The sequence below is a fragment of the Anopheles coustani genome, chromosome 2, assembly GCF_943734705.1.
Source record: "Anopheles coustani chromosome 2, idAnoCousDA_361_x.2, whole genome shotgun sequence".
NCBI lineage: Eukaryota > Metazoa > Arthropoda > Insecta > Diptera > Culicidae > Anopheles > Anopheles coustani.
Window position 1 is genome coordinate 89,899,829 of NC_071289.1, and position 13,896 is coordinate 89,913,724.

Consider the following 13,896-nt stretch of genomic DNA (forward strand, 5'->3'; position numbering starts at 1 on the left):
ATATAAGTAAGTGGCTGGGTTATAAGATTGTTGGAAAAAATAATAGCGTCAATTTTCATTCCCCACCCAAGGGCCGATTAGCTGGCAAATTATGATGTTCATGCTCTGGCATGTATCATACATTGTTTTTCGGTGCTTACCCGTTTGTTTCGCCAGGCCACGTGTGCACTAAGCAATGTGCATTATTTCCTTTAAGGTCGAATGAACGCACTTAGAATATACCCCACTATGTTACTGCTCCAATGTCGTGTGTAAACGAGAAAATAAACTGACTTGCCCCCCTTCGTACTTGGGAGAACAGCTTACGGAACCGGGAAATATTTCCAGAAATTGACGTGCGCATAGAAGAGCTGCCCATTTTCCCGGCGGCCCAACATCAGGGCTGTCAAAAACGGGTTGGAACTAAACTTTCCTTTCCTTCGACATCGATTCTTGTTTCTTTTGCGCTGTCAAAGCGTGGAATGGAAACGAAAATGTGTGAACAGTTTCCGCCCGCTGTCGATTACAATCAATACGTACTTGCCACGACTGGAGCCATGGACAAAGCGAGCTTCGTTGCTGTGGCAAGTCCTAGGCGGCGCTATCCCAACTGTTGGGGAAAAAGTTTCCTTCTTTTTAGACGCACTTCATAACTTCTAGTCCCCCGCAAACACATATGTGCCATGAACCGGCTGGGGTAAGCTGCTGTCCTGCTTATTGCATTCGGTAAACCTCACGTGCTTCCGGACGTCGAGACGGTGGAGACTTGTGATTGTTTCACTTACGAATGTCGGGGATTGTTCACCTGATTTCCAAATTGGTTCTGACTGTTTGCTTTGCCGTTACGCTATACTACCCAGAAGCAGACTGTTTTGACTGAAGGCAGATAGTTTATTAAAGGCGGAAAAGTCACTCAAGCAAACAATTTCCACACCACGTGTGTCACGCTCTCCGGAAGCTCGCATCTTTTCCCGTACTTTGGTGGCGCGAATTTCCGGGAAACAGAAAATGTCGTCCCCGCAGCTGTGAAATATTTCAAAAATATACTTCAACACTCCGCTGTCTCAGAGTTGGATAAATAATCTCGCCTCCAGTGTGTCGGGAGATGTGTGCCGAGGAAAATAAAATAGAACCCCGGAATGGAATTCTGGAACAACCATGTGATTCTTCCACCGCTCGACAGCCGTATTTCGTTGTGTGCAGAATTCGCGGCATCGGTTGTGGAGCGAACACTCGCCGGAGAAAGTTTAATAACCATCATAAACAGTTGATGCATGCAGTTGTCGTCGACGCCGAGTTTCCAATTTCCGGAAGCAATAACTCAGCTGATTCGCTGCGGAATGTGCTCACACCCGGTTTCTTTTGTATATTTTTTTTCCTGCTCGTGTGGACTTTTCCACTCTCACACACGGTTACAGATTCCACCGGCATTGAGTGTAAACAACAAATAGTTTCCTAGATTGCTTGTATTGCTGGTGACAGTTTGTTTTTGATGTACATATTTTTTTGTTTTTGTTTTTTTTGATCCCCTGTTATTGTAAATCACTTTTGAGCACATCAGAAGTTGTGCTGTGTTTGCTGAACCGAACAATCCGATAGCTGATTTTCTTTATTTTCAATCCTAACACCTACCCGATTAACGTTCACTTTCCGACGTTTAAGCACAACATGCTAGCGTGAATGACGATTCAAATTTTCAGCTTCAGAATCGAACATCGTCTACACCCAATCTCCGTACCAACACTTCGAAGTTAGCCGTCCGCTAAAGTACGGAAAAAAGCTATACAAGCAACATACTTGCCAACATAACAACACAACACCCGTTTGCTGATCGAAAGGGGCAGGAGGGAAAAAACATGCTTTCCAAACGGGAAGCGAATTTCCCCGGACGGGAAATTGCATCCATACTCTCTAACGGTGATCGAGCAATTTCTGTGTGGCTCCGCGGAAGTAAGTGGGCTGAAGTGCAAGCAACAAACACAACGTTGCACGAAATCGTTGAAGGTGTTGCAGATGCAGTTGCGACCTCACACAAATCACGTTTGCGAACGTACGGCGGTGGATTTTATGTGCACGCTCTTCGGCACTCAGCTCCAATAAACACTACGATAAACAAAGCATAATGGTTTTACTTTAAGGCCTCTAGGAAATACTGCAAATATAGAGATGCTTCTAGATGCAACAACCAACAGTTAAATATGTGTAAATTGTTTTTATACTAAAATAAAAATGTTTAATTTGTGTGAAACTTTTACCTTGAGAAGAGACTACTCACAACGTCCAACGGTTCGTCAATTTTGAAAGCCACTTGCAAAGGGGTATGGAAACAAGACTTTTGATGGAAATAATTGTGAAACGAATTTATCCATTAGTGCTATTTCATGTTTTTCGTCGGGTCATACCCAGCCGTATGTTACGCTCCGTTATTTGCAATGGCATTGAAAAAGTAAACCGATGCCAACGTTTCGCCACACTCTTTCTGGTTAAAATTTGTCCTTAATTCAAACGTCCATGAAAAAGGGTTTAATTCTGTCAAACACTTTTTCCCCTCCATACTACTCAGCTTCTCCGTTGCAGGTGGTCATTCATTCCGGTCCTTTCCTTGCCGAGTTTTTATTTAAAACTTCATCGGATTTCGATCCGATTGGAGTTTACGAGTTTGCTGAGCGAACAAAGGGGCATTGATTTGATCTTGGAATAAAGTGCTTTTCGTGTTATTGCCAAACTCACACCTATCGGCTATCATGTCTCCACCTGTTCACGAACACCACGGAGGAGAAATCGCTGCTGGCATTATTTTTACGCTCGCCACACAATAAAGGTGATACGCCACAAACCCGACATAGGTATACGCAGTCCACAGATAGTTCGACGAAGCATAAGGACACGGCTGTGATTTATCGAATGTAATAATAGTACCGAGGTATCGGGAAAGGATACTTGCGATGCTTTTCGAACCGCTCGTACCCCCCGAATGATTCAGTCAAAGGGGTGCCACAATTCACTCGCCTTTTATTACCCCCCGCGGGTGGGAAAGCTTTGGGGGCCACTCCGGGAAGCGACTTCCAGTTGTTCCGACCGTGGGACGTGGGGAAATATAAACAATCTGATAAATGAGGGAAATACATTTGCTACTGCTGGTTTCCGCTTTTTATTGGGTTTTCTAGTGTTCGATAAACATTTGAGAAGAGGATTTAATTCGATTAAAATACCATTTCTGAACCAAATTTAATTTGTTGTTTAATCATGGCTGAGTTTAATAACTTCAAATTTCATATATCATTCGTTTATATTTAAAAAAATTGTGCCTTTCTTCTGTTAAACATGGTTAAACATAAGTTCGGATCACGAGCATCTAAAGCTTCATTTTGCGATTGATTTTTACTTGCCTTAGCCGAGAAGCACAATCATCGGTTTCCGAAAGATTGATGCCATTATTACAAAAGGAAGCAAGATAAATCGTGCTAAGGAATGGGGTTTGTGTATGGTTGTAGCTACTCACAGAAAACTCCACGAACAAAGTGCGCGCGCTATTGCACTTCGAACATCAATCACACATCCCCTACCCGATCAGGCTTTGATGGCTTTATGGCGCATTTCCCTCCGCATCTTCCCTACGGTAATCTTTTATCCATTCCCCGTTTTGTCGTTGTTGATGATTATGACAACAATCACGAGTGAACGGAAAACGCGAGAGAGGACAAGATGCATATATGCCTTTTCCCTACTGTGTAAACATGTGTTAGAAAGAATTGCGCTGGCGAAGGGAAAATTGGAGAAGTGTCTTTGTCGGCGTCTCCCTTATGCCTACATAATGGCTTTTACACGGTTTGTGTCTTAGGAAAAGGAGCAGTCGCCCCAATTCCCGGCAAGAAAGTCGCTTCTGCCAGTGACAGTTATTAGCTTCATTCTGATTTTATGATTATTGGTTTAATGGGTCCGCCACCGAGCGGCGGCTGTCCGATGTCCGGAGGCTGCATTTTTGCTCGGCCGGGAGGAAAATCAAAGAAAAATGTACAGTGATTTGATTTTCTCGGCCCCTTGGCCTCAAGGAAGAATTATGGTCGCGGCGGAGAAATTTGTCTTACGCATGTTCGAAAGTGGCTCCATCTCGGTCCCATTTTTCGGGCCGCCTTTCGTCCGGAAGTTCCGGGGGGGGCCGGACCGAATGGACCGAGGCCCACGTAAAGTGATATCCATTTCACTTCGACCCCGCCTAGACGCGCGTTTTGTTTGCCTAATAGATTTACTGTGATTTTTATTGGATTTATGCACCCGACTCCGTGATTAAAGAGGGCCGTGAAAGAATGAGATTCTCGTTACAGAGCGAAGAATATGTCCCTGCCTTCGACTGGTTTTGCCCCAGCGGATATGATAAAGGATTCTTTCTGGCACTCTCCGCTCGGTCGGAAATCCTCTGGGAGCCAAACAAAAGGGATGAGTCACGTTTCGTCTTAGCTACCACCCGTCTAAGGATGGCTAATGTTATTCTTCTAATGTTCTTGTGTCTACTGGACAAACATAAAAGGGCGACGTTTCGTGAGGGTATTCGTACATACCCGACCCGACACGTTGGACACCATTAGGTTAGCGCAGGCTAATGAGTTTAATTTGTTTATCTCTCGTCTAGATAGTTTACCAGCTTTGATACTAATTCTTATAATAATTATAATAATTATTGTGTTTTCATTAAGAGTATCAAATTAACTCATTTTCTACATTAGCTTACAGTTGTCGTTTGTACAAATGGATTTTACTTCACAGTGTGTTCTAATTCGAATGAAACGTTACCCTTAAAATTAAGTTTGTGGTTACAATTCAAAGAATGTTTATTATGTATTTAACATTCGAAGAGATTTCATAAGTATTTCATTATAAAATAGCCTACATTAAATTAATTATTCTTTGATGTATGGCTACACTATATCTTTTCTGTGTTTCGTGTGCAACTCTTGTTTATCGTTAATGTTAATCACGTTTTGCCAACTAAAAAGTCCTTGCGACGTCTTCTCCCTATCAGCGAACTGTGGGAGAAAATACATTCCTGTGCAATTAAAGTTATCTCCAAATAGAAAGGCGAGCACCCCATGCTGTGGACAAAGTTTTCCACCAGCGTTTCCCACCTATGCTACCTTACGGATGGCAACACTAATGCAACGCCGGAAGGAGGTGCGCTCATATGTGGCCATTTTCTATTAGGTAAATTGCACATATCAAGTTATTAATTGTTAAAGTTATTACTATAAATTATCGCACAATCTTCTATGAGCCCCGAAACTTGCCGCAGCTGCTTGAATTTATGAGTGTGTGTGTGTGTGTTGGCGTGAGTGTGTGTTCGCATATGACATCTCGCGTAGTCTACCCGGAACTACGAGTGCCAGCGGCATGTAACGCGCGTTCGTCGAGGAGAGAACCGATGAGCAACCGCCTTTCGTGTACCTTACCTTTCTGATGGATCCTAAGACTTCGAGTTGGACGTCCCCTCGAGAGCTGTCCTGAATGCTGCGACCTGGAGGACGACTCTCCCGTGTGGTGACCAAGTCGGTGGTCGTGTACGTTGGTGGAATGTGGTGGCCAGAGCGAGAAATTTACTGCTCCCTAGAACTACCATAAAGATGGAAAAGATGGCTAGAAACTTCTCCTTCGCCAGGTCCCATAAATTCCAACGTCAATATTCATAATTCTCTACCGCGTTGCCGCGTCTACTCGTCGCGTCTCCCAGCATACACCCTGTGCCAGTGACAATTTCTCGGGCCTCGAACTCCTAAGACACCCGAATGATGTAAAACGTACTGCTGCAACGCGCCTCGGTCGCGATCTGACGCTCCCGATGGAGGCGCATGGTGCCGCACTAGGGTCGAGCTGGCTGCGTACGTATGAAACGTTACCGACGTTCGAGCAGTCACTGGCAGAAGTGATTTTCCTGCTGCAACTAGACCGTATGCACATGGCGCTTCCGGGCAGGTAACTTCTGTGGGGTCGGGGCAACCTCCGTTCTACCCGCGAGTCGAGGAGGATAGCGTTTCCTCCGATTCCATCTCACTCACACATCCATCCCCGCGCTCCGGGAAAACAAAGGGGGATTTATTGAAGTTATTAGAGAAAGTATAATTTATATTTATCGTACTCTTTTCCCGTGGGGAAGCATATTGTGCGGCGGTGGCGGCGGCTGTTGAATGAAATGCGAGCCGGCTCGCTCCTGGGAGAACTGATCGCGTGGAAAACTCAGCCGAAGCGCAAAATGGTTCTCTTGGCTTCGACGTCGGGGGTTGTCCGGACGAGTGGGTGGCGTTGTGTAAAGCATTGCGCTTAGTGTGTTGTTTATTGTTGGAAACTTTCTCCGTGATGGGAAATTTTCAGCGCCCGTAAGCATTCCTCGCCGTGTCCCGGTTTGTCTGAGGAAAACGCCTCGAACTGCAGTTGGCGCAGAACGAGCGGCACAATTCGGTCAATGGTGGTGAACATTAAAAATGATAGTGAAACCACCAAACGCAGACGACAAAGTTACAACTAACGAAGCTGTCGAAGTTAGCATAAAAATCAATTTGAAGGTATTAAAAAGTGACTACTACTGATGCCTATCGTTCATATTCGCTTCTAGGTAGATTATTACCTGTTTTATGCTGCATACAATACACGGAAAAAAACTATATATCCCAAAGTTTATTACTATGCTTTTTTGTTTGGTAGAAAATATACTTTTTCAACCCAATATCCAACTCGTAGAATGTTAAAGGCAAGAAATAGTGGTAATTTATCCGCAGCTTGATTTTTCTGTCTAAATCGTATTTCATTATATAGGAACTACCTGTTTTAATTGAAATTTTCTTTTCTTTATCTACTTTCAGATGTTTGACTGCAAAAACCATATCCGAGTGATTCAACCAATGGACAGCGGAAACCGTTTGTACATTTGCGGCACAAATGCTCACAACCCAAAGGATCTGGTGATATATGTAAGTGATATTCGGTACTCAAATGTTGATTAAAATTGAAACACTGCTGCGGTAAAAGCTGCTTAAGAACCCATTTGTGCCGAGGTAGAACCATAATAATAGCCAGTCATAATCGGCTAAAGTGAAAGTACAATTAACATTTCGAAAGGTCGCGAAAGGATGGCTTCTCTCCATTATCGAGTGAGGGCGTTATGAAGTGAGACCCCGAGTGAGGAGAAACGTACGATCGCTGTACCGTCACACTGGAGGACCATCTTCGTCTGTATTGTTCGGGGAAACCGTGGAAAATCTGCGTCGCTTTGTTTTACAGACCTCCATTCTCCAGCAGTTGGAGCTTTTCCTGGTGCGGTGTTTTAAAAATTGACAAAAAAAAGTCGTTTTTTTTTTTTGAGTCCACTCAACTAAGCCATTGTCAACAGTTCCTGATGGCTGCTCTTCTACTCCTCTTAACCTTCTCCAACCGTCGAGCGTTTCCCAGCACCCGCGTTTATAATCCGCGGTTTCGCAACAAAACCTTCTAAACATTCACGTGGTTTCCCGGAAAAATGCATCTCCGGTGGATGGTTTTAGCAGAAGGCAGTTAAAACACGGACCTGCCAGCTGGGGTTGGCTCACCTTAAAAGTAAGGGGCTCGCTCTCGGTAAGGGACATCGTTGAAAAGACAGATGAGCCCACGGTTGGGAATTAGCGTATGCTGATGATGGCTTTTAAAGCTTTTCCTCGCATCCACTCGCGCCATAATGGCGTGCATAAAAATTAACAATGTCCTCTTTTCGCACGACCCCTCCCGGAGGATTTTTATGGAACAATTTAATAGCATTATCGTACACACCCCCGCACTCTAAACCGGTGCCGGTCAACCGCCGTACTCGTGATTATAATGTTATTGTTTCAAAGCTGGGCCGCCCTTTTCCCGAGGGGGCGCTCCCGCCAGACGCTTGCTTTATTGTGTGTCCATTCTTTCCCCAAGCCACAGCACGGTTTGTTTAGGGTTTTTTGAATAAAGCCGGAAATTCTAATGTACGCCACCCCCTCTCCCACACACATGCTACCTGGTTTCGTGTCGCACAAATTTGTTGGCAGTAGCACCCCCCAAAAAACGACACCTCTGTGCCAAACCCCGAGCGACGCCATCTTAAACCCCAATTAACCTCGGCTGCTTGTGGAGGAGGTGGTGTGTCGACAACTCCCATAATTCCGGGAGGCATTAAAACTTTAAAACAACCCCTCGGTTAACGCGTATCCCCGCAACTCGGTTTGCAGATTTTCGCTTTTTGATTCTTTTCCGTTTTTCTCCACTCGGGAACAGTGCTTGAATTTCCCGGATCGATTGGCAACACAAGGACAGACTACTCGTGCACCGTTCAGTGATTGCGTCGAAATAATGAAGCTGTTCTGTAACAAAAGATTCCTCGAGCGATCAATAGTAAGAAGCTCCCTTCGTAGGAAAAATCCCAAAATTGAAAGGCGCGCCTCTATCTGCAGTCTACGATTACGACACGGTATTTCCTTAATGAAAGTGTCCTCAAAGAAGCAACAACGGTACCCTCCGGCTCTAGGGTCCGCTAGCGCGCACTGCTCTTAATGTCATTTACATTAAATTAAATTACAAAATTTAACTCATCAGCGAATCGTCTTGCCTTTCCGCGTCAAGTCGTAAGCCGCATTCCGTTCTTCACGTCTGAAAGTCGGCTGCGACTTTTGCGCGACACCACTATAAACCGTTAACGCCCGAAGTGTCAACATCCATCAAAGATTATAGGCTCATTAAGCCGCCCCCTGCCCTTTCGTCGGCGCTTGTGGCCGTCTTCCGTTTCGTATGCGGGCGAAGCTTTCATCCGGGAAATGCGTTTTCCTTCCAATCGAGCGCACTGCGCGAATGGCGTGTCAATCTCTAGGCCGCGAACGCGAACGAGGCGTGAAACCTATTATGTAAGTGGGATTATTTAAAAATCGTAAAAGCTAGTCCAGATTATGCGTCAAACGGTATTTCCGTGTAGCATTACATTGCTGTCCATGGTGCGAGTTTCTTGTCATCGTTTTTTTTTCCTTGAAGCGTCACTGACTGATGCATATCGCTCCCTAAGGGAAAAGGAAGGAAATCTTTGGCAAGAAAACGTGTCAAAAAGTGAAGGGAAAACTCATCGCTCGTCTAACGCGTCCGTGCTTTAATCGGTTTGTCTACATTAAACAGTCTGCAGTATCTGGAACCATTAAACCGAAAATCTAATTAAGAAACGGAAACATCGTCGCAGTCAACTTTAATATAAACTCCTAGAACATTTGAGGATAGAATTTTTTTTAGAAAACTGAGAACTTTTGTGGAATAAGGTTTACAAATAATCTGTTGCATGTCTTGGTCTCAAAAATAGAGTACGACTAACTAAGAATTAAACTGTTTATTTCGATGAAGTTATGAATTTTTCCTTTTGTGTTTGTTTTTCAATTCTTTTCGTTCTTCAAACATTTCCTCGCTAGCGACAGCATTATCGTACCGTTATGGTCGATTGCATTGGTAATGGATTTTCAGAACGGCATTTAGGTTTCCCTCAGTTAACGATTGCTACCAATGGTTTTCATTTTCCGTACACCCCCCTTTTCACCCGCCCATACTCCATCGAACATGTGGGTCCTGAAATGGTAAACTCGCTTAGGCTTGCCAGGCATGTGGATGGTTGGTTGGGCTTTTGCGAAAGAGTTACGCGCATTTGCCTTCATCATCAACTGGCGACAGTAGTAAGTGCAACTTTCGAGCATCGAAAACTCAATCAAGTGGAAAACTTCTGCCGCCGGTTGGCTCAAGTACAATTGTTTCCACTTTTACCCCGGGGCGATAACTTTTGCCAGTTTGACGCGCTCGCTGGGGTTGGAAATGACTGAGTTCGCAGAAATAGTCGTTATCGGTTTTCAGAGGAGAAAAAAAAGAGAGAAGGAAATGGATCTGCCCAAGACCATCTCTCGGGGAGGTCTGCTTGGTGCAGGGCAAGGAAAAACTGAAAAACATCAAATGTAATGAAGCGTGAGTAATTAATCGATCGAGCCTTAGCAAACTGCTTTTAATTACCAACTCTCTCGAGCCCTTTGTCTTTTGCTCCGTGACATCCGATCCCATTAAATGCACACGTTGCGTAGGACCCCCTTATGAACCCCCCTTCGATGGTTCGGCATCTTTTAAGCTGAACGGAGCTGTGGCTTTTCACTGTGGAAAGCAACTACCGTCTGGTATTCTTTTCTCTAAAGTAAATTATGAACAAAAAAGGTCCACCGGACCAAGATTGATTGAGTTCCGTCTACGAAATGAATGACGTACTTTTTTTTAAGGCTTTAGGGTAGATTAAACGATGCTCTTACCAGGCCAGGATAAACGTAATTCATTTGCGAGCACGAGTCTCACAATTCGTTAACTTCTCTCTGGAGCATACTTTAAGTTCGAAGGCGTTTAAAAACTGTGTATACTTTAACATGAGGATGGAAAATGTTCACGAATGAACTCAATACAATATTTTATCTTGACGGTTTTCTAGTTTGAACCTAGTTCTAGTTCTAGTAAACGTGAAGAAAGTCAACCGAATGGATCCAAAGTGAGCCGGTGTTATTGCTTATCCATTTCCCTTGGCTCGTACGGATGCTGCCACTAGCTGTCCAGATGGCCTGACGGAACAGTGACAGTCGCAATCTGCACCGGACGTGATTCATTTGAGATGCAGTTTTTAATTTATCACTCACTTCTTCTCGCTCGACAAACGCGCTCCAAAATTCAATCGGCCCACGGCACACAATAACGATGTCGCGCAAAAGAATGGAACGAACCGAAGCCCTACGACGTGGTGTGCAGGTACTGTCAACGGATGGATCCAGTTGGGCCGGAAAATTTATGGTTTAATCTTGCGTCGGAGAATCCATTCCATTCCGTGCGAGCATGCCAGACACCAGCCGAAATCGACCGAAACGAATACTTTCCGGAGGAAAACAGGTCGGTATTTTCCTCCTCCATGTGGTGGCCACCCATGCCTATGATCGAATTGTCGCGTGTAGTTTTCCGCGCCTTTTTTTTAAAAGAAAACAAAACCAATACTCGACTCTCCGGTGGCAACAATCCAACTAAAACATTCGGGGGAAATGTTTTCCCCTAGGGTTGGTGTGTTATGAAAAGAAATACAATAACCGGTGCCTTAAATTAAGCAAACAAAATGTGATTTCCGTGTAAACAAAACATCATGCATCCAGAGTACGATAGTGTTTTCATCGTGAAAACCTCGACATTTTCGCTATTTATTTTTTAATGTTTCGTTTACAAATAAATCCGTCGCAGCTTCTGGCGTTCCAAATGAATATGTACGGTATGTTATCTTTTATCAATATTTATTCAAAACTTCCTTCAGGACGACACGACACGACGGAGGGGGGACACAAGGAGCGTAAATATTAGCCCTAGTGGACGATGATTTTGGTCGGGAAATTCATTCAAAAATAACCGAATCGTGGCCAAACCTAAACGCGTTGAACAATTGTGCAAAACTCATTCATTGATTTGAAATATTTTACAAACACTTTTTCGAACGTTCGTTCACCCAACTTTTTTTTAGGATATAGGAGAATGTTTTGGTTGCGGACAGCAAATTTTGCCAACGTTTTCGATTTTCCTCATTGTGCACCGGCCTATGGAGGGGCCTTCCTTGTCCACCGGATTGATGCGTTAAAATGTTCAATCCTTCGTCCGTTGTTGTTCATTCTATTTTCACTCGCGCTACATAATCAAACGCTAACGATTGTGGGGAAAGCGGCAAAAAATGGAAACAAGAGCAACCCCCGAGGTAGAGCTGGTAAAAAGCGGAGCTTTTATTTCCCGGTATTTATTTGGCATTTTCAATGCTTAGCCGGGATTTTTTTTCGTTCGTTCTAAAATTTCAAGCAAGCTTGGTTTGAAATTTCATCCAATATTTATGTCGCGACCAAACATACCGGCGACTTTGTCACTCTCCTCCATTTTTTCACACACACACGCACACCTACAGGATCCTGTGTGGGGTGTAGCCATTTGTTAAATGGGGGGAAAAAGGAAAGTTTCTCTCCTAAAACCCCCCCGTTTCGCTCGCGTGGCGTGCCGAAACTCCAAACTTCTGCACTGCGGAAAAACCCGGCCAACACAATGGGCCAATTGTCCACTTCCTGCCGCTCGGGAGCTTTTTGGTTCGGGTTTTTCCCATTCATTTAGCCCGTTGTCGTTTTCATCCGCTCAATGGAATCCCATCCCAGCCCCACTGTTTCGGCCGCCAACTATCCACCCGGAAGCTATTTCTGCCGTGCTTCAATTTCCAAGTCCCTTTTCGTGGCTTGTTCAGCCTCTAGTCTATGTTTGTGTCCTTTTTTTGTTATTCTTTTCGGTTGCCGGTGAATTCCGGTGGCGAACGGAGCATCGCCGCGGGGCCACGGATAGAGCCTCACCGGTTTCCATGGTCAGATTTACGTTTCGGTAGGCCACCGGTGCACCTCTTCATTACCTCTTTGTGCAGTGACTATGTAATCAATATACGTGCGATTGATAAATGGAATTCTATTCGGTTGCCTTAGTGATGAGTACAGTGGTTGAAATTTTTTCGAAATCAACATTTTTGTCTTTGTCCGAAGGGAAACTCAATAAAGCACATGGGAGAAAAATGACTAATGGTCATTCACTATTGAAAATGCCGACAAGCGTGTTTTTCCCGGGGTTTTTTCCCTTGTTCTGTTCTAGCTCACAATCGCTTGGGGCTGGGTTGGGGGAGTCGCGGAAAATTGATCACAACCCTATTTTCACCATTTTTTTAGTCTCTTCAAATCCCTTCTACTTTCATATGTTGGTTTTGTTGGCCAGTTTGCCTGGGCTTCTTTGTTTCTGTTCCGTTGTTTTCCATAGTTTTTTTTATCCACCCCAAGCTTTCGTTTCGCTTTTTAATCATCCGGACACTACCACATTTGTAGGCACTGTTTAGTCAGCATCTATCAGGAATAAAAGATCATTTTAATTCATGGAGTAAAATTGCATTCTGTTATCCATTTTTTTTTTTGAGGGAGAGGAACTCACTTTAAAACTGTTTTCATTTTTAAGGTTAAAAATATCGTTGGATATGTGTGTGCTTATTGACCCACCCCTTCGTTTTCTCTTTCCAGTCCAACCTTACGCATCTTTTGCGGTCGGAGTATGTGCCCGGAATCGGATTGGGCATTGCCAAGTGTCCCTACGATCCGTACGACAACTCGACGGCCATCTACGTGGAGAAGGGCAATCCAGGAGATCTACCGGCGTTGGTAAGTAATTACGGAACGTGTGATATTCTATCGTAGAATTTGTTTTATAAAACTCCGTCCAATTTAGAATTTAAAACGCTTCTTAAAGACAATTACACTCTGCTCGATTTGAGCATCCAAATGTTTGCTCAACTCCAATTGACTGGAAACTGTTCGATCGAGGAAGAAAAGTGTCGCAAGTACTTATCATGTTGCCAGCTCACCGGTAGTATATCCTCGTTTGTTCGCGTTAGTCAACATGACGGGAGCTTTTATCTGCTTCTGTGCCCCACCGTCGGCGGCACCGTCACTATCAATGCCTTTGTCTGCCGGCCCTGCTGACGAAAGGAGTCGAGAAAATTTATGCATTTTCCTTGGGAATCGTTTCCCAAAAATTTCACGTTGTTTTTCACGTCCCTCCCTTCGAATTCCAGGAGTTGCTTACCGAAGCAGAAGATGAAACCGTTCAACCGGGTGGACTTGCAGCGTGACACAGTTTCCATTTTTCCAATTCGAGCTTTCCTCGTCCCCTCTTTTTTTCACTTCTTCTGCTTGGTTGGCATGAGATAAGCTGAAATATGGGTCCATTGCCGTTCGCCGGAGGCGGCCTCCCCCCCAGAACGGTTTAAGTGAACACTGGTGTGAAACTAGGTCCGCTACCCTAGAAGGAGAGCAGAGAAGGGATACTGTGTAC

The 13,896-nt window shown here is 44.4% G+C and overlaps 1 protein-coding gene across 1 annotated transcript in view; it reads left to right on the forward strand.

The window, feature by feature from the left end:
• Positions 1–13,896, forward strand: part of LOC131261838 (semaphorin-2A-like) — a 171,649-nt gene that overhangs the window by 131,050 nt on the left and 26,703 nt on the right. Inside the window, exons 5-6 of the mRNA XM_058263679.1 lie at positions 6,828–6,935; positions 13,086–13,223. Coding sequence (XP_058119662.1) covers positions 6,828–6,935; positions 13,086–13,223 — 246 coding nt within the window. The remainder of the gene's footprint in view (positions 1–6,827; positions 6,936–13,085; positions 13,224–13,896) is intronic.